The 27,592-nt window shown below is 40.9% G+C and overlaps 1 protein-coding gene across 2 annotated transcripts in view; it reads left to right on the top strand.

Moving 5' to 3' along the window:
* Positions 1 to 26,736, top strand: part of LOC108269531 (zinc finger protein 420) — a 36,901-nt gene extending 10,165 nt beyond the window's left edge. Inside the window, exons 2-9 of one of the 2 annotated variants that reach the window (XM_053684423.1) lie at positions 11,315 to 11,416; positions 14,334 to 14,711; positions 14,818 to 15,150; positions 19,136 to 19,516; positions 21,225 to 22,005; positions 23,844 to 23,885; positions 24,556 to 24,600; positions 25,452 to 26,736. In XM_053684423.1, the coding sequence (XP_053540398.1) occupies positions 14,393 to 14,711; positions 14,818 to 15,150; positions 19,136 to 19,516; positions 21,225 to 21,685 (1,494 nt within the window). In that variant the 5' untranslated portion in view covers positions 11,315 to 11,416; positions 14,334 to 14,392 and the 3' untranslated portion in view covers positions 21,686 to 22,005; positions 23,844 to 23,885; positions 24,556 to 24,600; positions 25,452 to 26,736. Of the gene's footprint in view, positions 1 to 11,314; positions 11,417 to 13,994; positions 14,712 to 14,817; positions 15,151 to 19,135; positions 19,517 to 21,224; positions 22,006 to 23,843; positions 23,886 to 24,555; positions 24,601 to 25,451 lie in introns of those variants that run through there. The other variant, XM_053684431.1, reaches the window with a different exon arrangement.
* The last annotated feature ends 856 nt before the right edge of the window (positions 26,737 to 27,592 follow it).

Genomic DNA, 27,592 nt, shown 5'->3' with positions numbered 1-27,592 from the left:
TCTCACATAATTTGCACATTGTGATGTAATTTCCTCTAGAAGCACATGGATGAAAGACTAGAAGTTATGTCCTCTCTCTTTTCCCTAATATTGGTTTAAAAAGCAAACCTGTGTCCAGAGTGGATTAATTGACTGTCAACAGTGTTACACAAGATAAGATAACCTTTATTGATCCCACACTGGGGAAATTCCCTTGTTACAGCAGCTCAATTTACACAAAAAACAGATAGGAAACAATACACATTAAATAGGAATAGAATTGAAATAAAGAGTGTGTGTGTGTATGTATGTATGTGTGTATATATATATATATATACACACACACACACACACAATAGGAATAGAAAAATAAGAATTAATTTAGTAAAAAAAAAAAATAACGGTAATATGTACACTATGGACACCTCAATGTAGGTATATAATTTGAATATGTGCAGATGTGTAACACCTTGTTTATATACATGAGTGGATAAATGGATTATTAATAGAGGGCTGAACAACAAATAATAATAATGTGTGGGTTGCTGATGCAAAAAAACGGTTAGCAGTGCTACATTATGTTGTTGTTGCATTAAAGAGTCTGACTGCTGTAGGGATGAAGGACCTGCGGTAGCACTCTTTCTTGCACTGAGGGTGCAGCAGTCTGTTGCTGAAGGAGCTGCTCAGGGACCCCAGAACCTCATACAGGGGGTGAGAGGAATTGCTCCTGATAGACACCATCTTAGCTAACATCTTCCTCCTCTCCCCCACCACCTCTAAGCTGTCCAGAGGGTAGACCAGGACAGAGCTAGCCCCCTTGACCAGTTTGTTGAGGCGTTTCCTGTCCCTCTCTGTGCACCCAACTCCCCAGCAAACTACTGCATAGAAAATAGCAGATGCTACCACAGTGTCATAGAAAGTTTTAAGCAGGGTCCTGCACACACCAAAAGACCTCAGTCTCTTCAGCAGGTGGAGACGACTTTGGCACTTTTTGTATAGGACATCCAAGTTTGTGGACCAGTCCAGTTTGTTGTTGAGGTGAACACCCAGGAATTTATGTCTCCACCCTCTTGATATCAATACCCTGTATGCACACCTGTGTAGACCGGGTCGGCCTTGCTGGCATTGAGGTAAAGGTGGTTTAATTAACATCAGTTGACAAAGTCAGCAATGACCTCCCGGAATTCCTGATCGTTCTCTTCTGATACTCGTCCAACAATGACCGTATCATCAGAGAACTTCTGCATGTGGCAGCTGTTAGTATTATATCTGAAGTCTGCTGTGTACAGGGTGAAGAGAAATGGAGCGAGAACTGTACCCTGCGGTGCTCCCGTGCTGCTGACCACCACATCAGACATACAGTCCTGGAGCCTCACATACTGTGGTCTGTCAGTGAGATGGTGATCCATGTAGACAGGTGGCGATCAACTCCAGCTCTCAAAAGCTTCCCCCTAAGCAGTGATGGCTGAATTGTGTTGAAAGCACTGGAAAAATAAAAAAACATCATCCTCACAGTACTCCCAGTATTCTCCAGGTGTAGAAGTAACCTGTGCATCATGAAGATAATGGCGTGCTCAGCCCCCATGCCTGGTCGGTAAGCAAACTGTAGAGGGTCTAGCTCTGAGTTCACTCGGTCTGCAGCTGTCGCAGTACAATTCTCTCCATGGACTTCATCAGGTGTGAAGTTAAGGCTACCGGTCTTAAGTGTTTTGGCTCACTCGGATGCACAATTTTGGGTACTGGAACCATACAGGAAGTCTTCCACAGTACTGGAACTCGCATTAGTCTCAGGCTCAGATTAAAGATGTGCAGGATGACCTCACTGAGCTGATCTGCACAGTCTCTCTAAGCAGTCTGGAGCTGATTCCATCAACTCAATTGGGGCCTTTCTTGCCTTGATCTTCTTTAGCTCCTTATTCACCTGATTGAGTGTCAGAGAGAGACTGCAGGGGGGAGTTATTGGTGTGGTATGGGGAAAGGGGTGTGAAACCTCTTCGAGTGAGGGATGGTGAGCAGTGAAGAGGTGTGAGCTGAATAATGCTGATATCTCAGAAGTTGTGAGGTGTATGATGCTGATATTCCTGGAAGTCTGCGGATGGGGGAGGGGTGCCTAATGACCCGAGAGGGAAAGGTGGAGTCACTGACAGGTCTGAGGTCTGGTAGGAGGGGGGAGGAGATGGAGCTGAATCAAATCTATTAAAACCCAGATTTAATTAATTTGCTCTGTCACGGTCGCCGGATGCAATGCCCATCCCATTGTCTTTATTGTGACCTGAAATTGTTTTCAGTCCCCTCCAGACCACCCTCATGTTGTTCTGCTGAAGACGCTACTCCAACTTTTTTCTGTATTTTCCTTTCCTTATCTCCCCTCGGAGTTGTTTTTGAACCCTCCTCAGTTAATCTTTGTCTCCCGATCAGAACAGTCTCTTTTTTTCCTTTAACAGAGCTTTGAGCTCTGGAGTCACCCAGGGTTTGTTGTTGGAAAAACACTGAACCTTCTTCTTAGGCACGGTGTTCTGCACACAGAAATTAATGTAGTCCATTACACAGTGAGTGAGACTGTCAATGTCCTCTCCGTGTGAACTACAGAGCATTTCCCAGTCTGTAGACTCAAAACAGTCTCTTAGTGTCTCACTAGTCTCCTCAGACCATTTTCTCACATACCTTGTGATTGGAGGTTGTTTATTCACTAAAGGTATGTAGACAGATGGCAGATGGACCAGGGTGTGATCTGAATGGCCAAGTGGGGGAAGGGATGGAAAAACTCTATGCATCTTTTGTGTTTGCATACAGCAGATCCAGTGTTTTATTGCCCCTAGTGTGGCATTTAACATACTGTGTGAAGGTGGGGAGAGTTGAGGACAGGGAAGCATGATTTAAAGTCCCCGGAGATCAGAAGGAGGGACTGTGGGTGCGATGTTTGCAGCTGTGACACAACAGTGTGAAGTAGCTCACATGCCACTGTAGCGTCAGCTGAGGGGGGAAGATGTAGACCGTTAACGTGTTGACATGCAAGAACTCCCTCGGCAGGTAATATGGCCGCATGCTAACCGCTAGTTACGCAGTATCCTTAGTGCACCACTGCTCTTTAACCCTGACATGCCCAGGGTTATACCATCTCTCGTTCACAAACATCGCTATTCCCCCACCCATCTGTACTGAGATCGTTCAACCACCTCTCCGTGAAGCACATGATGCTACACTCCCGGTACTCCCTCTGCAGCGTGGTTAGCGCCGTTGGCTCTTCCATCTTATTGGAGAGAGATCTCACATTCCCAATAATAACGGATGGAATGAACGGGTTGTACCGGTTTTTTTTTTCTCCCAACATTTAAGTCCAGCTCTGCTTCCCCTTCTCCTTCTCCTAATTTCCTCGGGGATCACCGGTCTTTCTGTAGGAAGTATCCTGGTGTTGCTCAGTGCTCACAGCTGCTCCCTAGTGTAAGCAACAGAGCCATGGCCGAATGGGTCTCCCAGAGCGGAGCAGTACAGTCTAACAAACAGAAAAATAAATATGGCTAACCTCCACAATTGCGTATCCATTTCTGCAAACGCAATGCCGAATATTAGTGTAGAAAGAAAAAAACCCAAAAAACAATGGAAATATACTAAAACTTAGCTGAAAAGTTCAGAGCTCCTGCAACAGACTGCCACTCGTGCAGCGCCCCCAATCTGAACACAGGTATTATTGCTGCAAATTGTAACAAGAAAATTTGACTAAATCTTGTTATATTTATGAAAATATATTTCTAAACATAGCATGTGTTCAGTAGTTCTATGCTTCCATATTGAGTATAGGCCCCAAACACTAAAAATGTAAACTAAGTTTCCTGTCAACTGTGTTACCCAGTAAAGGTAACATAGTGGACAGTAGGAAACGGTTACACTTGGTGAAACTCGGATTGAAGGCTAAAGGATCTAAATGCAGATAAGTTTTAATAATGGAATTAATAGGAACCAAAACAACAGATGTAAAGATAAGAATTGTTGTGTGTCCCAGGAAAATACCAAGATTATTTGCTGCAGAAAAACAGTAGGCTCGGCAAGATTCTGATCTTGTGAAGAGGGAAGCTTTCAGATTTCAGATTCCATCAGAAATGGAGTGTGTTAAGAGATCAAGGGAAAGTCAAGGCAATAGCAGATGTGATGGAGAGAGAGAGAGAAGCGTAGGAAACGTTCTTACTGGAGGAAATTCAAGCAGCAGGGTAGAATGAGGAAGAAGCTGACTGAGTCCATTGTAATGCCACTACAAAGTCCTGAGCCTGGTGTAGAGCCTGCTCCACAAGCACGGTTATCAAGGTTAGAAGATTGAGAAGTACCTAATATGTTACAGCAGTGAGTGACTAAAGAATATGAAGATGATGTTCAGGGTAGTATATGATATTAAAGTAGGCAGCATTGTACTCAACTTTGTGAAATGTGTTTTCTGTTTCTTACAAATCATTAATTGCAGGCAGCGACTATCAGGAAGAAGAAAGACAAAAAGAGATACTCAAGATTGTACAGAGAGAATCAAAAACTCAAAAAATTACTGCATACTCAACAACGAACCACTGACAAATACAGAAAAAAATTATGAAAGACTCAAGTGGGATTTGGAATCTCCTCGCACCAAAACAACAAAGTTGCTCCGAAGACTTCCAGCCAATGACGCAGTGCGCAAAACTCTAGTCCATCATCATGCATTGGTTGAAAACATAAAACAGAAATTTCACACAGCAACACAGGAGAAGACCAGGAAAATTATATCCAGAATTATATGTGGAAAAATCCTGAGAAAAGACAAGCTCCAGAAATATATTCAAGAAATGTCGGCTGTTTCAAGGAAACGTTTCTGCAAGGGTCTGAGAAATGCTGAAAATGTATTTCTTCCTTTCGAAAGAAGTTACAATACAAAACAATCTACACTGCATCAGAGCGTTGTTGGCTTTTTTATTAGGGATGATGCAAGTCGTTCAACAGCTGACAAAAAGCAGACCATAACTAAAGGAAAACGCAAAAACGCTTTTTAAATGACGCACTGAAAAACCACCATAGAAGATTCCTGCTGGAAAATCCACTGAGCCATTTCCCTTATTCCCTCTTCTGCCGAGTACATCCATTTTGGATTCTCCATCCAACCATCTCAGACAGGCAAACTTTGTAAAGTACATGAAAATTTGTCAACTGTTATTGACAAATTTAATCAACTCGTTCTTCTCAGATGCAAGGACTTGGAGTCCCTTGCAGATGAAACATGCTGTGATGCAAAACAGAAAGCATGCATGTACAGAGAATGCAATACCTGTAAAAACTGTGTCTATGAAATTGCTCCAGAATATGGCGCACAAGCCCAAGGTTCAATGTACAATGGAAAATCAAAAATATCATGAGGGAAAAGAAGAATAATGATGGCTCTAAGGACAAGGTGTCTGTCAAAATAACAACAAAGAAGAAAATTGCAAGTTCTGTTTAAGAACTGATTGGATCCTTTCAAGAACAACTGAACAATTTCAGAAGGCACTTGATTAATATTAGGGCACAGTTCACACACTGCTGTAACCTGTCATATTGATTTTTCAGAAAATTATGCATGTAAATTCCAGGCAGAAGTTCAATCTGTCCATTTTGCCTCCTCCCAACAACAAGCAGACCTTCACACAGGGGTCCTCTACATTGTGTGGAGCCTCTGTGCTTCACTACAGTCTCCTCAAGCAAAGAAAAGGGACCACCTTCAATATGGGCATACCTCTCCCCAGTTCTTGACCACCTAAAAGAATCCCAGTATCTGGCCGTGTACCCAGTATCGGCAGAAAGGCATCTTCCTGTTTAGTACAGAATTATACAAGCATGGACTCGGGGCTGGCACATGGAATTTTGAGGCCAGCCATGGGAAGGGTGCCCCTGATGGGCTAGGTGGCCTCCTAAAAAGAACAGCAGACTGACTGATCGGTGAAGGGAAGGACATTCCAACTGCTAAACACCTCTTTAATGTATTAGTAAAGTCCAGTGTAGCAGTGAAGATTTTCTACAGTGAGAAAACAGAAATGGACAAGAACATCAAAGAAATGTCACAAAGACACCCTGCATCACCTTCAACAACGAAGATCTATCAAGTCACCACAACTTCACCAGGAAAACTTGAATACCGTGATGTAAGTGTTCAGCCATGCCGAGTTTTCAATGTCAATGCAATAACCTTCAGCCTTGAGGTGAATTCTGCCATGTGTGGAGATCAATTACATCAAATTCAGTGGGAGGACAACATCATTGGTCAGTGGTGCATTGTCAAGTATGATGATGTATACCCTGGGACTATCCTTGAAGTCAGTGAAACACATGTAAGAGTGAAGTGCATGCATTGGCCAGAATGGCTTTTTCTGGCCCAGGCGAGACGATGTGCTGTGGTACTTGTTTGAGGATATTCTCAGGTTAATTCCTCCCCAAAGCAAGTGACATCACGTCATGTTCAAATAAGCAGAGAAATATGGAAGGAGCTCTCAGCATCACAACTTTAAGCATTAAACTGTTCTGTCTCTTTCTCTCCTCTTTCCCATGCTCTCACAAACATATCATGCTATTTTGGTGTTAGATCACTTGGAAGTTATCATGTTTGATCTATTTTTCAATAACAAATATATTTTTTAATGTTGTTGTAAGTATAACATCTATGATCTATGGTTATTTGTTCATTTCTCTACTTTCCCATGTCCAGTCAACTGTGTTAGCTTTGTCAACTATGTTTCCGTATGATCAACTGTGTTACCACTCAGTGTTTAGTTTTTAAAAAAATACTTAGTTGCCTACTGTCCAGCATGTTTAGTGTTAAGAGATTACCAGAGGTGTCCTTTGTCCCTCAAGGTATTTTATTTTATTTTTTTCCAAAACAGCATGTACAAATTTGACTTGTTTGAGAAAATATGAGGACCATTTAAATACTTTTGGGGAAATAGTGAGGTATTACATCTCTAAATATTTTTTCCATAAAGTATTACTGATTACAACTTTTTTTATTTTATTTTGGTAAGTGGATACATAATCCGTCAATCAGGTCACTATTTAAATTCTAGATATTTTTCCAAGCTATTAACATACTTATTTTGTCAGTAACATCGTTGACTAGAATATATCTAACAACTGCATTTTGAAAGAAAAAAAAAATCCAAAACCAGGTAGGGCTGGACAATAATTCAATATCAATATATATTGCAATATTTTTTTTTTTCAATAACGGTGATATGATTTTTAAACACATTTCCAATATTTCGACATACATTACAGCGTTTGTCACTGACTGACGTTCATGGCGCAGGCGTCAGTTCATTGTATTCAAGCCGAGCAGAAAGAGCAGAACCCAGTTGGCTACGTGTGTGATGACATACACCACAGGCATACAGCCGGTGCTCAGCAGTAGTAAGCCTAACTCCAATGCTGCAAGTTTTATCTATAAAATGAGTACCCCTGACCGAAATACAAATGCGACTGAACGAGCTTCCACAAGTGAAGAGAAAGCAGACGAAATAGTTGATAAGAGAGGAAAGACTAATTCAGTGGTATGGAAGTGGTTTGGCTATCTAAGCTCTGATAAACTTCAGGTTTCAATGCGTTGCAAAATGTTCTGGAGAGTGGTGCCGACTAGCAGCGGGAACACATCAAATCTGTTCCACCATCAGAAGCAGTTCCACCTGATAGAATATTCTGAGAGTCAGAAGATGAGGCATCATAAAGGTTTAAGGCTACCTGTCCCTGAAATATCACCGCCACCCGCATCCCCATCACCACCTGTGTTAAGAGAAACGCATGCAGCAAGCAAGGATGGCTGCATTCATGTCTTATGACAAACAATATAAAGACATTACTAAGGCTGTCACAAACTTTTTGGCTAAGGACATGATGCTGTTTAGTACGGTAGAAAACATGGGCTTCAGGAAAATTATGTCAATCACCGACCCCAGATATGAGCTCCCTGGCCAGAAATATTTTTCACGCACAGCTATACCTACACTTTACGGTGAAGTTAGGGAAAGGGTGGAGGAGCAACTGAAGTCAGTCATATTTTGTGACCACAGCTGACCTGTGGTCAAGCCGAACCTCAGAACCATACTTCAGCTTGACAGTACACTTTATTGACCAAGATTGGAAGTTTGTCCGCTTATGCCTCCAGATGGTTTACTTCCCTTAGGATCACACGGGCGACGCAATTGCAGCCGGACGTACGGCTTTTTATCCTGGCTGAAGCACTTTTGTTTCAATCTATAAGAAAAGATGATCAGCCTATGTTGTAGTTTAAAGTTAAAGATATTAATATTGAGAAAGGTGAGAGTTTTATGTTTATTTGACAGTGATATCACATCTTGTTTGTATGAAGGTTAAATAAAGATAAAAGGTGAACATTAATATATTTGTACCATTTTTGTTTCTACAATATGATATAGTTTTATAGGAGGAGGTTTCATAGACATAAAAAAATTATTTTTCAGAAGTTTGTAGGTACAGACATCCATTGTGGGAGTTGTTGGCAGTTTTCTGAGGATTTATATCATATCGACCGAAATTAAGAAATAGTTTGTGATGTACATTTTGGCCATATCGTCCAGCCCTAAATCCAAGTAACCCTGCATTTGGCTAATAGAATAAGTACTTGTTTTGAAAGGTTTTATGTAAGATCCTGTTTGTGGTTTGGGAAAAATGAAAACTTGTTTTCTTCATATTGTCAAATTCCAAATATACCCCTAATTATAACAATGCTGTAACACTCATTATGACCTCATCATCTGGCAGTTGGTAATACTGTACAATTCTCACAAATTCAAGAAATTAAAGAAAAAGAAAGCGAGTTAATGTGAAGCTTCTGATTGGTAATGCACATTATGATGTCATCAGCTTGCAGATGGACGTACAAATTTTTGAAGGAAGGGAGGAAAAGTATGTGTGACAGATTGAAATTACGTTGAAATGAACCCGATTTAAAATCTCTCAATGTGTTTAAAAAGTCAAAATGATTAATTCATGGAATTGTAATTCGAAATTAATATAGATAAATGTGCTTATGAAGGTGTTCTCTTGTTTAGTTCATTGTTTTAAATCTGAAAATGATAGATTCAAGTGGATCTGCAAACAATTGTTTTTGTGTTGTTCATGATTGAGTAGTTTTGCCTGATTGTACTCTAGGGGGCGCTCGTGTGGCTTTTCCTCGTGGTACACAACGTTTGTTGTGAGGAAACTGCGTGCTGAGTTGTTTTTAGTTACTAATCTTCCCCTCTTTTCAGCTAAACTGTTTAGACTCATGTTTAAATAGCGTAAAGAGGCTCATATTGGTTATTGATTAGAGCAGCACCTGTATGGTTACTAAATGTTTAACGGGGATAATTGACTGTCTAATCAGGTTTATCAGTGAACACGCTAAATGAGTCCAGACTGCCATTTTGTGCACAACTTGTAGAAGGTCCACAAAACGCAGCGCTTATAAAATGGCGCACGTTCCCTTTCAAAGGGAACTTCGACGTTGCGTTTAGCATAACACAATGGGAGTGCCTCTCGCGCAACCGGTATCTGAAACTTATGTAAAATCATACTTATTTATAGGTCTGCCATGATCAGGTGACGTGGCAATTAAGCGCGTCACGTGATATAAATATGAGTCCTGTGAACCGCGTCATCAGCCTTTATTATATTCAGTGAAAGACTGCATGGCGGTTGTTTGTGTTTGTTTCATTTCCTCGCTATCTTTTCTCAAAATCTCAGAACTTTTCTATCGAGAAAGCGAGAGAGAAAAATATGAGTGAGAGAATTCAGGAAGTGTGTTCCGGCTTGCTCAAGTTTCATCACAGGGAAAAGTGCACACTTTCTGGGTGAAGTGTCTAGGAGTGTAGCATGCGATGGCGGCCTCGAGAGGCTGCGCGTGGTAACGCCTACATTAAGCAGCTTGGCTCGCGACTCGCGCTCTTCTCGGAAGCCGAAGCGAGTTGGGTTTCAGAACCTCGCGGATCTGGGCCGGCCGCTGCCGAGTCAGCTAGCTGTTTCAGGTTTGGGGGATCTCTTATGGATCCAGAAGAAGAGCCAGAGGTGAGCGCTGTTCTATCTCTTGCTCTGTCTTCCGGGTTCGGCTCGCCGCTGGATTTTGGAGCTCGTGTTGAGACTCCTCCTTCTGCTATGCAAAGCCAAATGGGGAAAAAAAAGAAAGAAAGTAAAAAAAAAAAAAAAAACACTTAAATAATAGTAATAATTCCTCTCTGACTCCGAGGAGCCAGAAGGATGTGCTAAAAACTGAGAGCAGCATACAAAGAGCTGCTTGATGTGATTACTAAGGCTGAATGAGCATTTTTCTCCCCAGGTTAGTCCAGTTTAGAGCTCGACCCCCCCGGTTCAGAGGTGTGCTCAACACAGTAGACAGCACAGACCAGAGCTCGACGTTAGCACAGGAAGTAAGATCCCTCTTGGACAAAGGGGCCATAGAACATGTAGTCCGTTCCCTGAAGGAGGGAGGTTTTTACAGCCGTTATTTCCTGGTCGGCAAAAAAATAGGAGTATGTGGCCAATTTTAGATCTGCGTCATCTGAACTGTACTCTTTGGACATACAGGTTCAAGATGCTGACACTTAAACTTATCGTTCCACAGAATCAATGCCGTATTTATATCACGTGACGCGCTTAATTGCCACGTCACCTGATCATGGCAGACCTATAAATAGGCATGATTTTACACAAGCTTCAGATACCGGTTGCGCGAGAGGTGCTTCCCAAAGTGTTATGCTAAATGCAACGTCGAAGTTCCCTTTGAAAGGGAACATGCGCCATTTTATAAGCGCTGCGTTCTGTGGACCAGCTTGCAAATGCAACTTATAATTGCGTGTGCGTGTGTATGTGAAGGTGTGTGTGTGTGGGTGGGTGTGTGTATGTGAAGGGGTATGTGTGTGTGTGTGTGTGTGTGTGTGTGTGTGTGTGAGTGTGTGTGAAGATGTGTGTACAATGCATCCGGAAAGTATTCACAGCGCTTCATTTTTTCCATGTTTTGTTACGTTACAGTCTTATTCCAAAATGGATTAAATTCATTATTTTCCCCAAAGTTCTACAAACAATACCCCATAATGACAACGTGAATGAACTTGAACACACATTTCCTGATTCTATAGTGAATGGAGTTTAACTTGTTGTGTATCTTCATAAAAATTTTACGCATGGAAGGAGGATAGTATTATTCACATTATTAACATTTCCTGTTACACTTCCTGTTATCATACATGTCATGTTAGCTCAGTTAGGGTATCTATTGCCTTGCTGAAATCAAAGCTTCACCTTCAGCATGTCACAACCTGTTATTTTGTCTGGTCAAGTTTATTTTCATTCTTTTTCACAGAACTGTCTTATTGGAAGCTGTTGAGGATCATTCGATGTTTATTTAGTGGAACAACCAGGTTTTATTTCTTCAAAAAGGAACCGATACAGAATAGAAAAAAAGGTAAGAGGGAAAAGAAAAAAAAACAAATCTCACCAATCTGTCTGTTACTCTGATTTCTAGTTTAGCCTTATAATATAATAGACCTAGAATTTATCATTTAACATTTCATCTGTTTTTTTTTTTTTTTTCCATAATGTGGTGGACAATTAAACACAGGGTAAGTGTCAGGCAAAATAACTCCGATGCAAAAAGGAGTTAACTTTATCACTCCACAATGGATTATTTTCCTGACGTTTAGAATAATTTTATTCCACTTAAACCACAGCTACTTGCAACATTTACAATTTATTATTTATTAATGAACGAAAAGTGTGGTGTTGTCTGAATAAATGACATGCAACAATTCATCTCCACAACCTACACATTTACTGCTACATATCAATAAGTACAGCTACTGTTCCAGGTTACAACGTTCTCTTCTCTTAGAGTGCCTCCAAGTGATCTTATTGCATTCGCAATAAATTGGGTGGAATCTAATTCCCTTTAATTAATGCTCCGAGGTTATCAGTGTTGCACACTCATGATAGAGCACGATAAAAAATATAAATAAGTGAGTGGGATTGGGATCAATATATGATTGAATATTAGCTTTCATTTCCTGATATTTACATCTAGATGTGTTAAACTTATTAAAACATATAACATGGCACCTAGATGTGCACTGTTAGATTGACTGTTTAAACAATGAAATGTTCTGAATATCTACTCTTGGTTTGAACCCTGGGTTGCGCCTGTGGAGACTGCAGTTAAAAAGGATAAGCCAACAAGAATATCAAAGAGCTGTCTGTGGGAGAAAAGCGAGACATTTTGAAGAAAAGAGCGACAATCAATCAAAGCCATTGTACAAACATTGGGCATAGACTTTACGGCAATTTAGAAGGTTCTGAAAAAGAAAGGAACCACTGAGGAACAGATACCGAACGGGTCGGCCAAGGAAAACAACAGCAGTTGCTGACAGAAACATTGTGAGAGCTGTGAAGAACAAACAAAAAACAATAGTCAGTGACATCACCAACATCCTCCACAGGGCAGGGTGAAGGTATGACAATCCACCGTTCGAATAAGACTTTGAGAGCAGAAATATAGAGGACATACCACAAGATGCCAATCACAGGATCTGCTCATGATCCAGAACATACAAGCTCATCTGTGAAACTTGGTGGAGGTAGTGTCATGGTTTGGGCTTGCATGGTTGCTTCTGGAACATTCTCACTAATCTTTATTGATGATGGAACTCATGATGGTAGCAGCAGAATGAATTCAGAAGTTTACAGAAACATTTTGTCTGCCAGTTTAGAGAGAAATGCATCCAAATTAATCAGGAAGAACTTCATCATGCAGCAAAACAACAATCCAAAACACACGACTTCATCAGGGGGAAATGTGGAAGGGTTTAGACTGGACAAGTCAATCACCAGATCTTCACCCAACTGAGCAGCATTTCACCTCTTGAGGAGGAGACTGACGGGAGAAACAAACAACTACTGAAGAAGCTGCAGTAAAAACCTCAAAAACTTCACAGAAGAAGAATGCAACAGTATGGTGATGTTACTGGGTTGCCAGCTTGATGCAGTTATTGAAAATGAGGGATATGCAGCCAAGTATTACGTGTTATTTACTTTAACGCTGTTCTAATACTTTTGCTCACCTAAAACTTGGATGATCTACCACCAGAGTGTCATGTTCTAAGTTGTTTAAGGCATCTAGATATAAATATTAGGAAATGAAAGCTGAAATTCTGATCTAGCGTCCCATACTCACCATATGGGATCTGTAACTGTCCATCACCAAGAGTTCTTCTCTCTCTTTATAGTAGGAGGTCAAGACCTGAATCACAACCTTGATGGAAGATGGCCACTCATGACTAATGACTAATCTGTTTGTGAAGGGCATCCAGTTCAGGGCAGCAGAGCTGGCAGCTTCAAAGTCATTCACTAGCAAACAGTGCAATGTAGAGAAAATCAGCATGTTCAGGCAGAGGAAGACATGATGATAGGAAATCAGCGGTATAGTTTTCTGTACCTGGGTGATATACCACATAATTAAAGCACAGTAGAGCAATGTGCATGCAAGCTTTATTCATTCTGTTTGTGGTAAGCAACACTGTAAGAGCTTGGTGGTCAGTTTGTAAAGTTAAAATATGAACCCATAAGTATTTTTGCCACTTCTCGGCAGTGCACACGCAGACTAGTTCCTCTTTTTCAACCACACAATACCACATTTTGAGAAGTGGAAGCAACTGATTTCTAATTTCCCCCTGACTGTACCTGAGCTAGTAGAACACCCAGTGTATAACGACTGGCGTCTGTAGAAATTCAATTTTATTTGTATAGCACTTTTAACAATGGACGTTGTCACAAAGCAGCTTTTTATATATATATATATATATATATATATATATATATATATATATATATATATATATATATATATATATATATATATATAAAGCCACACCTGAGTCTACTGAAAGTCAGGATCAACTGATTAAACAGGTGGAATTAGTTGTGGCTCCTGCTTGGTTGGAATGAAAACCTGCACCCACACCGGTCCTTTGCGGATAAGATCGGACACCTCTGGTATAAACAATCAGTGTTTTTATATTTGTTATTTTTCAGTTAGAAAGATTTTATTTCAGAAAATACGTTGAAAGTGGACAGGACGGAATCATACAATTTTGAAAAAAAAAAAAAAGATTCTGGGTTACGAGTTAATCCAGTCTTAACCCCAGTGTATGGTGAATGTTAATTCTGTCTGTGACGGAGGAGTAATGCCTGAAAATAAACTCAGTTTTAAACAGATACAAACACAGATATGAATAGGAGGAGCACTTTTCCTTTTTTAAGATAGCTCAGCAGAAAGGTTCACAGGTCACTGCTTCTTCATGTCCATTACCCTTATCTTTTCATTCCTTCAGCTGAATCTTTGTGGAAATCACCGTCTGTTTATAAGTGAAAGTATCGACCTCTGTGCTCCATGTCTGCGTCAACTCTAACCTCACATCTCAAGATTTCTTCAGTGCATTCTTCTGCTGGTGACACGGTCACTCTACACTGTAAACTCTCTCCTGAAATCAGTGGAGGTACCAGAGAGATCAGGTGGTTTAAGGAGACAGAATGTATTCATCAGCAGTCCTATGTGGACAGAAGGACATTCGGGTGTATGTGTATGAGATTTGGGAGAAAAGTGTCTCTGACACTGAGAGATGTCAAAGTCATGGATTCTGGACGGTACAGGTGTGAAGCTCATGGAGCGAGGAAAGAAGTTGTTGCGGTTATTTACCTGCATGTTGCAGGTAAGTGTTGCGTATCTACAAAAAATATCACACAATATGTTTAGAAACAATTTCCTTCTATAAAAATGCTCTGGAACAGCTCTTTACCCTGTGTTCCTCCTCTCAGGGCTTAAACTGGTCTCCCGATCCCATGGTTTTGGTAAGCTTATTCCTGGTGATGATGTCACTCTGTTCTGTCACCTCTCTCCTAAAAAGAGTGCTGTTGCCATGGAGATCAGGTGGTTTAAGGGGACAGACTGTATTTGTCTGTATCAGAACGGGCAGGTGAAAGAGGGAAAGGGCTACGAGGGCAGATTGGGTCTGTTCACCCACGAGCTGAGGAAAGGAGACGTGTCTCTGATTCTGAGGAACCTTCAGGTGTCAGATGGAGGACGGTACAAGTGTAAAATTGCCTACAGAGGAGATGAGGTGGAAAATGAGAATTTCCTGCATGTATCAGGTAGTTTTTCCACACAGACACACATTCAATAATAACTCTTCATTCACTGTTTCTGAAATCTTATTTAATTAGTAACCATTAAATCATGGCAGCGTAAATTATGCATTATTTTTAAATGAAGAATAACAACAATGCATTCTGTAGTTGTTTCGCTCCTGTATTTTATTTACAACATAGCAGACTAACACACTGGCTCCTTTATTAAATCTGTAATTTACAGGCCTTATAGAAGATCCGTATAAAAAACAATTCAATAGCCAGAGTTGTAATTTAAGCAGGGGGTCAAACAGAATGATGCACATAATCAGAGGGCAAATCCACAAGAGTGATCAAAACAAAGTAATAATAATCAGAAATAAACACGGCTCAGAACTTACACAAATGCTACAGTTGGTAAACGATGGTGGAACTGTGATAATGTACATGTTAACATTATACTGTATACTCTATGACAAGGAAGTAACTCCGAGAGGTGAGCTAGAACTAGGCTAATGTACTCTGGTGAGGGCGACCTCTGCTGGCGAGGACATAGAATGTCCTGAGCTGGTGTGGCAGTCAGACTTCATGCTGAGTGTAGTGTGTTCATGTGACTCACCAATAATAATTTTTTCTCTGCCAATTTCTTTTCTGTTTTTAAAATATCTAAACTAATGGTGAATTGCTCATCTGGTCAGGAAAGATGTGCTTTTATACAGCTTTCTGATTCATTGTGCGATTCTGTGTAGCAGTTGTTGGAATTTTTTCCCATTGGATTGAATAGAAAAATTCTTGGAAGGATGTGCAGACCAGACAATACAAGCTACAGACATGAAACTTAGCCAATATGTAATATGCACTCCCTGTACTCAGGCAAGAGAGATGAGCCCAATCAGCCCAATGGTGGCACCAAGTGCAGCATAGCACCCCATCTAATGTTGTATGCCATATCTCAAGAAGTGTGAGGCCTAGAGAAAAGAATTCTTTTATCTACTGATTTCTTGGCTAAGTTTGAACCAAAATGCAATTTGGACTACTTAGCAGCACCCACTAAATTTTTTTTTTTTTGCTAAAATTTTTATTTTTTACAAAATATGCAAAACCAGCTGTAACTTATAATTCCTTGTATTCACTCAAATGAAACTCGACAACATTCTGAGGAGGCCTGGGGAGCTTTTGGCATGGTCATCGAAGGAGCTTTTTCTGAGGGGCCGTAAATCCAATTGAGCTGGAACTTGGTGTTCTGCATCTAAATCCTAATTTGTAGGGGTATTGTTAGAGGCCAATTAGGATTTTAGCAGCCATTTGTTAAGTTTAAAAATGAGCAATATGAATCTTGAATAGTAAGTCCCTCTAGCAGCCACCAAAAAAATTATGCATTGCCAATTAAATTGACCACTGGGGGCACTATTCATATTTAATGTATAATAAGGTGGACAGGATTTATTTATTTATTTATTTTTAATTCATTGGAAGAGCCATATCACCCTGCAGCTCTCGCCTGGTAACCAACTGAAGCTAAGCAGGGTTGAGCCTGGCCAGTACCTGGATGGGAGACATCCTGGGGAAAACTAAGGTTTCTGCTGGAAGAGATGCCCATAGGGGGTGCTCACCCTGTGGTCGGTGTGGGGTCTAATGCCTCAGTATAATGACGGGAACACTATACTTTAATAACAGCACCATCTTTCGGATGAGATGTTAAACTGAGGTCCTTATTCTCTGTGGTCATTAAAAACCCTGGTGTCCTGGCAAAATTCCCCCATAGGACCTTCTTTGTCATGGCCTCCTAATAATCCCCAACTCTGAATTGGCTACATCACTCTCCTCTCCACTAATAGCTGGTGTGTGGTGAACATTCTGGTGCACTATGGCTGACGTTGCATCATCCAGTTGGATGCTACACACTAGTGCTGGTTAAGGAGATTTTCCCCCATACAATGTAAAGCACTTTGAGTGTCTAGACAAACTCTATATAAATGTAAGGAATTATTATTATTCAGTTATGCCACAGAAATGTACTTTTTGGGACTTTTAGGCTGTCATGATTGGTGAGTACAGTTGGAGAGACAAGCAGACAAATCCAAAAATGAGAGGCAAGTACAAAGTGAATAAGCAGGCAATGGTCAGGTGAGTGGCAAACAGGCTAAACAAGGCGAGGCAAAAACACATGAATCATGAAACAGGCAATGAGTCAAAAACTGGAACAAAGAACATGGAAACAAGGCTTGGTAACATGAGAAACAAATGCCAACTTAGCGTATACCTTGCCAGAAACACAACAGTATAAATAGACACACCCAGTTAGCAGAAAACATACAGCTGAGAATCATAATGACACATGGGGGAATACACAATACATGGGCAGAGACAGTACAGAAATCAAAACAAAAACAGACGTGGTAACATAAACAAAGACAAAACTCAGAAATGTGTGCTATCGCGCTGCCAGTAGCTTAAGAACAGATCTCCCCCCAAGCAAACACTCCCTTCAGGCAATCCTGCCCTCCTGGGCAAAATGTCCACACAGGATCCATAGTCCCAAGCAGGCATTGTCTTTGAAGTGGGCTTCTTCCAGAGGAGCCGGGGAGCAGAAATGTTGCATAGAGACGGGAAGGAGGCAGTGGGTTGGCGACAGGCTCACCGAGGTCAGATGGCTTGGCTAGGATATGCTCGCCAGGGTTCTTAGGCAGAAACCAGGCTTGGGAGGTTGTGTCTCCAGCCTCAGGCATGAGCTGGTCTTGGTAGGCCGTCTTGTTGGCCTCAGGCATGAGAATGGCATGAAAAGCAGTGACTTCTGGCATGAGCCTCTGGAATCAGCATGTCTTGGAAGGTTGTGTCATCGGCCTCAGCCAGGAGCAGGGCATGTGATCATGGCTTCGTAGGCTGTCTCATTGGCATCTGGCAGGAAAACATTAGGAGAGACCACCACATTGATCTTAAACTGGGGCTCAGGAAACGAGGTCACCACGTTGATCTCTGGAAGGTGCTTTGCAGGAGAGGCTGCCCTGACAACCTATGGCTGGAGCTCTTGCAGGGATATAGGATGCCCTGTCAGTCTCTGGAGGGATCTCTGCAGGAGAAGCCGCCCTATCGAACTCTTGCTTGAGCTCTGCAGGGATGGAGGCCTCCCTGTTGGACTCTTGCTTGAGCTCTGAAGGGATGGAGGTTGCCCTGTCGGACTCTGGCTAGAGCTTGGCTGGAGATCTTTCTTCATCAGCCCCTCCCACCTTCTACTCCTCATAGTGGGTGGTGAATCGGTGAACAGGTTTGTCAGTCAGGCTGGCCTTCCCCAAGAATTATTTTAGGTTGGGGTTGAACTCAGGACTCCGAAACACCTTGCCTAATAGTCCCACAAACTTGGCTATGTTGCTTAGTCCACCGGATCTCGTGGCAATAAAAAGCTCCACCCACTGGCAGGCTGGGCTGGTGAGCCCGGACAACATGAACACGAGCCATTGATTCTCATTGTACTGTAGGTCTACTAGGTTTGCAAAATAAAACTGGCATTGCAAAAAGAAACTTTGGAGATAAACAGAAAATCCATCATAGAGTTCAGGGAGGTCCATGAAAGTCCACTGCGGAAAGTAGAGAGTTGAGTGCTGGCATGGAAATCCTGGTGTGACGTCCCTTCTGCTTTCCTGCTGCATCTATGATGTAGGCAAAGTATTCTGTGATGATATGCGAGTGCATCCGTCTCAAAAATTTGATTAACATGCAAACCCATCTTTTGTAAACTCTTCCTATGATTTTTTTTTTTTTTTTTGCCAAATCTTTAAAACTGTTGTGTCAAATTAATCCATAGCATCTAACAATGCCTAGTGAACCCCTGATTGGTATCAGGGAGTTGTTTTGGCTGTGCAGTCACTCTGCCCTTTCTTCAGGAAATGCACTTTTCTAGTTGTTAATTTTTTCCTACAGAACATCCCTTCCACAACAGTAGAGTAAACTGAATTTCATTGTACTTATTTCCTGAACAATAAAAAAATTCTCTGTTTTTTCTTCTTCGTAGAGTTGAAACTGACTGTCCAGCCGAAGTACTACTTTAGATTCAGCATGACTGAAACACCTATTGCCCAACCTTACACCATTTATGCCTGTGCTGGTGATGATGTTATTCTGTCCTGTCACCTCTCTCCTAAAATGAATGCTGTTGCCATGGAGATCAGGTGGTTTAAGAGGACAGACTGTATTTGTCTGTATCAGAAAGGGAAGGTGAAAGAGGGGAAGGACTATGAGGGCAGAGTGAGTCTGTTCACCCACGAGCTGGAGGAAGGAAACGTGTCTCTGATGCTGAGGGAAGTTCTGCAGTCAGATGGTGGAGAGTACAAGTGTGAGGTGACTCGTCGAAAACACAAGCTGGAAAACAGTGGAGTCAACCTGCATATTTCAGGTAATTATTGATTAATAAATATAAGTACAAGTACTGTATGTACTCTATATGGTCAGAAGTTTGTGGAAACCTCACAGTCACACCCTGGAACTAAGAGACCCAAACCTGTTCCAGCATGACAATGCCCCTGTGCACAGTGAGCTCCATGAAGATATGGTGTATTAAGTTTGGAGTGGAAGAACTCGAGTGTCCTGTACAGAGCCCTGACCTCAACCCCACTGAATACCTTTGGGATGAACTGGAAAACCGACTGCACCCCAGACCGTCTCGCCCAACATCAGTGCCTGATCTCACTAATACTCTTAGGGCTCAGTGAACACAAATCCCCACAGCCACGCCCCGAAATCTAGTGGAAAGCCTTCCCAGAAGAGTGGAGCGCATTATAACGGCAAAGGGGGAATAAATCCAAAATGAGATGTTCAAAACCACATGGTGTGATGGTGGTGGTACACATACTTATAGTGAAGCTAAATGCTGGCATGAATACTTCTCTCTGTGTGTTTCCAGTGTTTGAGTCATGCTATGTCCTTATTATCTCCTGTCAGCTCCGAGCAATGCGTTTTAGGTTATATATACACAACTAAGTAATAATCACTCTTCTTCTAATCGTCTTCACCTGTCCCACATTGTCACCTGCTTAGACTTCTCAGCTGTCAATAATCTATGGTAACTGTAGTTGACTACATATATCTGATATCTGTTCCATTGTTGGGTGTAAAGCATTAAAAAGTAACATGTTACTGTAATCTAATGAAATTTTCTGATAACGCAGTAATGTAACGCATTACATTGTAAATTTAACGTAATTTGATTACAGTTACTGATATCAATAAAATTACGTTACTTGTGTTACAAATTGATTGTGAAGAAAACAATATGAAGTGAAATATATTTTTAAAATAAATCACCTTTTGCCCCGAAGATTTTTTCTTTAGCCGCAAGTAATTCTCCACTCGGAGTGTCCGTCGCTACGTAACTGAATGTCAGTAAAAGAAGACGGAGGAGTTGTAATCTTCTTATATCTGTACGGAGGCGAGACCAGTCGGACGGGGTTTACAGGAAAATACGTGGAAACACTCGCGTTTTATTGGCTAACAGTCTCTCAATTCTGCTAAACGCTAGCTCACAGTCAGTGTGAGGGAAATGCATAAATGCCCAGTTTAAAAAAAAAAAAAAAAGTAAATGTGTTGAAACAGAAACATCCTCTGAAGCTGAGCAGGAGAACAAGGCGTGTAAACGTCTATATGAGTTCCAGTTTACGTGAACATGATCTGAGCAGAGCAGGAGGAAAGGTAATGAACTCTACATGGCTCTGTAGCAGCTAAACACATACAGTGATCGCTTAGCCATGTCTCCCCTTGGCTAGTGACACCAAACTAGCCTAGTTAGACAAGTTCTATATTTTATCGCTCTGGTAGTTTTACACACAGTGACAACACCCGAGGCGTGTTTTATAATAAATCCGACTTTTTATGATCATGTCATACACTGACGCGCGCTAAAATTACTGAAAGAACTCTGAGTTTCACTTTGTAGTGTATTTTTGTAGGTTTCGAAAGTAACGTAAAAGTAATTGGTAATCTGATTACTTTTTACATGCGTTAATCAGTAGTGTAATCAGATTACAATTATAAAGTAGTAATTAGTTATCTATAGTGGATTACTTTTTTGAGTTACTCACCCAACACTGATCTGTTCTTCCTCTCAGAATTCAAGCTGGTCCACAGGTGTGAAGATGTTGGAAAGCCCTCTGTGTCAGTGTATGGAGCTCGTATGGTGAATGTGGCTAGTGGTTGTGATGCCATTCTGCCCTGTTACCTCTCTCCTAAAAAGAGTGCTGTTGCCATGGAGATCAGGTGGTTTAAGGGGACAGACTGTATTTGTCTGTATCAGAACGGGCAGGTGAAAGAGGGAAAGGGCTACGAGGGCAGAGTGAGGCTGTGCACCCACAAGCTGAGGAAAGGAGACGTGTCTCTGATTCTGAGGAGTTTTCATGAGTCACGAGATGAGGGACTGTACAAGTGTGAAGTCACGTGTGGAGATGAAAAGGTGGAAACGTCAGTTTACTTTTATGATCCTCGTGAGAGTAAGGCCTACAAATTTTTACTTTCACCTGTTACACTATACACACTCTCACTGTGGAGAATGACTTCACTCAATTTTAGATGAATTTATTTATGAGACATTCTCATCTATTTCTTTCATTTATTCCAAGGAATTAGGAATGTAATTTTATCTAATCTTATCCTTTCTCCTTTTTTTCAGGTGAACGTTGTAAGTATTACAATGCATTTCTGATCCTTTTTGATTTGACTGATTTTTGGGAGCAGGGATCACTGACATTTCATTTTATTATTAAATCAGAAGAAAAATAATCCTGCATTCGTGCAGCATTTCTGATGTGAAAAGATTCACCATCACAAACACACAAAACCATAAATTAATTTCCTTTGCATTTACAGATGAAATAGAAATAAAAAAGAGAAGTGGTAAGCCATTCATTCATTCATTTACCTATTTATTTTTTGATCATGTCTAATCACTCTTTTAAGTACAATATATATATACAGTATGTCACAAAAGTGAGTACACCCCTCACATTGTTGTAAATATTTGATGATATCTTTTCATGTGACAACACTGAAGAAATGACACTGTGCTACAATGTAAAGTAGTGAGTGTACAGCTTGTGTAACAGTGTACATTTGCCGTCCCCTCAAAATAACTCAACACACAGCCATTAATGTCTAAACCGCTGGCAACAAAAGTGAGTACACCCCTAAGTGAAAATGTCCAAATTGGGCCCAAAGTGTCAATATTTTGTGCGGCCACCATTATTTTCCAGCACTGCCTTAACCCTCTTGGGCATGGAGTTCACCAGAGCTTCACAGGTTCCACTGGAGTCCTCTTCCACTCCTCCATGATGACATCACGGAGCTGGTGGATGTTAGAGACCTTGTGCTCCTCCACCTTCCGTTTGAGGATGCCCCACAGATGCTCAATAGGGTTTAGGTCTGGAGACATGCTTGGCCAGCCCATCACCTTCACCCTCAACTTCTTTAGCAAGGCAAAAGACGTTATCATGCTGGAATACTGCCCTGAGGCCCAGTCTCCGAAGGGAGGAGATCATGCTCTGCTTCAGAATGTCACAGTACATGTTAGCATTCATGGTTCCCTCAATGAACTGTAGCTCCCCAGTGCCGGCAGCACTCATGCAGCCCCAGACCATGACACTCCCACCACCATGCTTGATTGTAGGCAAGACACACTTGTCTTTGTACTCCTCACCTGGTTGCCACCACACACGCTTGACACCATCTGAACCAAATAAGTTTATCTTGGTCTCATCAGACCACAGGACATGGTTCCAGTAATCCATGTCCTTAGTCTGCTTGTCTTCAGCAAACTGTTTGCGGGCTTTCTTGTGCATCGTCTTTAGAAGAGGCTTCCTTCTGGGACGACAGCCATGAAGACCAATTTGATGCAGTGTGTGGCGTATGGTCTGAGCACTGACAGGCTGACCCCCCACCCCTTCAACCTCTGCAGCAATGCTGGCTGCACTCATACGTCTATTTCCCAAACACAACCTCTGGATATGACGCTGAGAACGTGCACTCAACTTCTTTGGTCGACCATGGCGAGGCCTGTTCTGAGTGGAACCTGTCCTCTTAAACCGCTGTATGGTCTTGGCCACTGTGCTGCAGCTCAGTGTCAGGGTCTTGGCAATCTTCTTATAGCCTAGGCCATCTTTATGTAGAGCAACAATTCTTTTTTTCAGATCCTCAGAGAGTTCTTTGCCATGAGGTGCCATGTTGAACTTCCAGTGACCAGTATGAGGGAGTGTGAGAGCGATGACACCAAATTTAACACACCTGCTCCCCATTCACACCTGAGACCTTGTAACACTAACAAGTCACATGACACCGGGGAGGGAAAATGGCTAATTGGGCCCAATTTGTACATTTTCACTTAAGGGTGTACTCACTTTTGTTGCCAGCGGTTTAGACATTAATGTCTGTGTGTTGAGTTATTTTGAGGGGACAGCAAATTTACACTGTTACACAAGCTGTACACTCACTACTTTACATTGTAGCACAGTGTCATTTCTTCAGTGTTGTCACATGAAAAGATATCAAATATTTACAAAAATGTGAGGGGTGTACTCACTTTTGTGAGGTACTGTATACTATATAATGTGTATATGTATAAAATTTATATCATCTAATATATTAACTGAATTGTAAGGAAACACGTTGTAAATATAGTTCTGATGAAAACACTCTCGTATGTAAACACAGTTAGATGGATATGATTTTTTTTTTTGTAGTCACAAAAACAAGAAACAGAAAATTAAGTGACCTTCGACCCAGTAAGTCACTACAGCCTTTCACATCCATAATCAGAATTATACTTCTTACTCATTTATAGTTACATTTAATGGTGTGAAACGTCCAAAAAACAAGTTAATTCCTGTTGTCACTTACATTATAGCAGCTATAAATGTCTGTTTATACCCTCACCAGTCTCTCTTTATTCTCTCTTTAACGTTAATAAGATAAAAACTTGATAAGGAAAACCACAAACCATAATCTCCTAAAGACTTTCCTTATTATAGAAATTATTATATAATTCCTTATTATAGAAATTACTGTATTTTTCTTTCATTACTAAATAAAAAACTAACTCTACCCAGTTCCTATTAATATTATTATTTAAAGTTAATGTCATTAATGATAAAATTATAACTGTTGCTATTTAATGTTAGTTATAAATGATAAAATTACACAGTAAATGTTAATATTTAAAGCACAGCAGGTTTTAAAAAGTAACTATTTAAAATTCATAAACCCTGAAAGAAGGTTAAAGAAGGATAAGAGTAACATGAGTGTGTTAATGATCACTTTATTCATATTGAACACAATCGGTCTTACTCCTGTGAACACCTACAGGTTTGTTGTGAAGATAATTAAGTATAAAATGCTGTGTGCACAATTTCATTAATCCAGTGGCTTTTATGTGATTCATTTTCTATTTTAAAGGAAAACCAGGAAGCCGATGGAGTAATCCGTTAGATTTACCAAACAGTAAGTAATCTATGTACTGTACTCTGGGTCAAAGGTTACTCTGAATGTACTCTGAACGTCAGTTCAACTCTACCACCAATGTAATAGCACGGGTAGCATGCTTCCATCCAGATTCCACCCCATCTCTACTTCTGAGAGACTCTGCCTCTCGAAGATACTCTTTTTATACCCAGTCATCTTCCTGATCTGTTCCCAGTTAACCTAATTAACTGAAAAACGTTCCTCCAGCTGTTTTTTTAAAAAAAAATTTTATTTTAACACTTACTTTTCCAGCCTTTTGTTTCCCCGTCCCAACTTTTTTGAGACGTGTTGTGGCCATCAAATTGAAAATGGCCTTATTTTCTCCTTAAAACGGTACATTTCCTCAGTTTAAACATTCGATGTATTCTATGTTCTACAGGTTTATGAGATTTGCACATCACTGCATTCTGTTTTTATTTAAGAATTTTTTTACAGCGTCCCAACTTTTTTGGAATTGGGTTTGTATAATAAAAGTATCAAACATCTTTAATTATAACCTCTTGTTTAACTGTATCAGTCATAGACAGGAAGTGGTGTAAGCTTCTGATGCAGTGATCAATCCTCAAGGTTCAATCCTCAAACCGTTACTATTGTTAATCGATATGTAGATTAATTATAATCTATAAATCCTACAGACAATGTTTTACCATTTCTGTTTATTTTAATTAAGTGCAGTGTGAAACCAAACTCCATAACAAACAAGCCAGAAGCATCAATATATCGCTACGGTTAAGGATTTAATACACTGTATTGTGTAAAACTGTGTCAGATTCACTAATATCTCCTGTGTGTGTGTGTGTGTGTGTGTGTGTGTGTGTGTGTATATACAGTGTGAAGACAGAGCTCAAGACAGAGCAACAGCAGGACAGAGAATAGAGGAGGATCACAGTGATGGACATTAGAGAGCATTTACACACAGAGAAACGATCATTCTGTTTATATATATATATATATATAACTAGCCTAGCGTCCTGTCTAGATTAGTGTTGTTATCGTCAGTAATGAGGATGAACTACAGATTGGTGGAACTCTGGCGACGAGGAGGATGTTTGTCTTCGCTGTAGCTTTTGGAGGCGGAAAATGGAGAGAATTTGAGCTGCTCATGTGATGTGACTGTATGCAGATACAGTTATAGAAGGACGTCGCATCATGTCCTGGTCAATGTCCCAAAAATACACAGGCTGTTATTTTATACTTATAACAACGCTGAAATATTTTCCATTCAGCATGGTGTAACATGTCTCCTCATACTGACTCACAAACCAGACTTGCTTTTTACCAGAACTTTGCCCTTTTTTGTTGCTTGATAAAGGGAAGTGATAGCTCAGAGGTTAAGACGTTGGACTTCTGATCGGAAGCGTGTGAGTTCAAATCCCAGCTCAAATTCCGAGCTGCCGCTGTTGGGCCCTTGAGCAAGACCCTGCTAAATGCTGTACTGTAATGTAATGTCATGATTGTTCAGCTCAGCTCTTTTCTGAAAAGTGAAAGTAAAATCTCTTGCATTCCCCCTGCCCCGCTTTCACTTCCTGTACGATGACACGTATAATGTCTGCTGGAGATGAAGGAAAAACAAAGTGTGAAAGCAGCTGAAATATGAATCTGGACTGTTGTCTGTGCTCTTCTGAGAGCATTTGAACATCATTAGCTACGTTTACATGCAGTCTAATAATCTGTTAATAATCTGATTGTGAGCTGGATCAGGATGAGGACGTTCATGTACACACTTCCATCAGAGTAGAGTAAACCGTTTGATTAAATCTCGATCTGCTTGAACGAGCTGGATAATGCTTTTAATCATCTGTTAATTAATTAGAAGAGTACGAGCTGTGTAAACGCTTGTCTGCTTCGTGTCACCACGTCTTCCTGGTGCTGTAAAAAGTTGTGTAAGAAAGCAGCGCTCCTGCTACAGAGTAATGTCTCTGCACATCTGTACACAGTGTGTGATGAGGAGAAGGAGAAGCTGGTTGTGGGGATGCACACCGGCACTGATTCGTCTAATCATTGCGGGGGTCTGAGAGACAGACAGGGACACACGTGCTTTATGTTTGGCTTGCGTTTGTGTGTTGTACCTTATGTTTGTGTTCTGTTGATTATTAAAGTTTATATTTATGTTCAGCCGGTTCCCGCCTCCTTCTTACCTGACTTTAAAGATTATTACACAATGTGATTAAATTGCTGCCTCTAAACCTCCCTCCATGGGGACTGTGGATCATGCATGGACATTATTTTTGATGATATGGTATGTTTTGGATCCTGAGCCCTTCCTTTCCTTCTCCATACTCTTCTCTTCCCATCATTCTGGTACAGTGAGGGGAAAAAAGTATTTGATCCCCTGCTGATTTTGTACGTTTGCCACTGACAAAGAAATGATCAGTCTATAATTTTAATGGTAGATTTATTTGTACAGTGAGAGACAGAATAACAACAAGAAAATCCAGAAAAACGCATGTCAAAAATGTTATAAATTGATTTGCATTTTAATGAGGGGGAAAAAAGTATTTGACCTCCTCTCAATCAGAAAGATTTCTGGCTCCCAGGTGTCTTTTATACAGGTAACGAGCTGAGATTAGGAGCACACTCTTAAAGGGAGTGCTCCTAATATCAGTTTGTTACCTGTATAAAAGACACCTGTCTACAGAAGCAATCAATCAATCAGATTCCAAACTCTCCACCATGGCCAAGACCAAAGAGCTCTCCAAGGATGTCAGGGACAAGACTGTAGACCTACACAAGTCTGGAATAGCTAAACATCTGGGTGATGACGTGAAGTTAACTAGATGGGGTGGGAGTGCGAGTGGTGTCCCAGCTGGCGATAGAGTCCTCCATCACAGATCTGCTATGCCTACTTTGATCTAAAGGTGTAGTCTTTTTGTTGGAACCTCGAATAATGAAGGCTAGAGCACTCCCCCTCCTTCCTGATACTTTCTGATTCCCTACTTCTGTTTGGAGTTCTTGTCACCTGAAAACCATT

This window comes from Ictalurus punctatus, chromosome 1 (genome assembly GCF_001660625.3).
Source record: "Ictalurus punctatus breed USDA103 chromosome 1, Coco_2.0, whole genome shotgun sequence".
NCBI classification, from domain to species: domain Eukaryota; kingdom Metazoa; phylum Chordata; class Actinopteri; order Siluriformes; family Ictaluridae; genus Ictalurus; species Ictalurus punctatus.
This window is presented reverse-complemented; position numbering and strand designations above follow the sequence as displayed.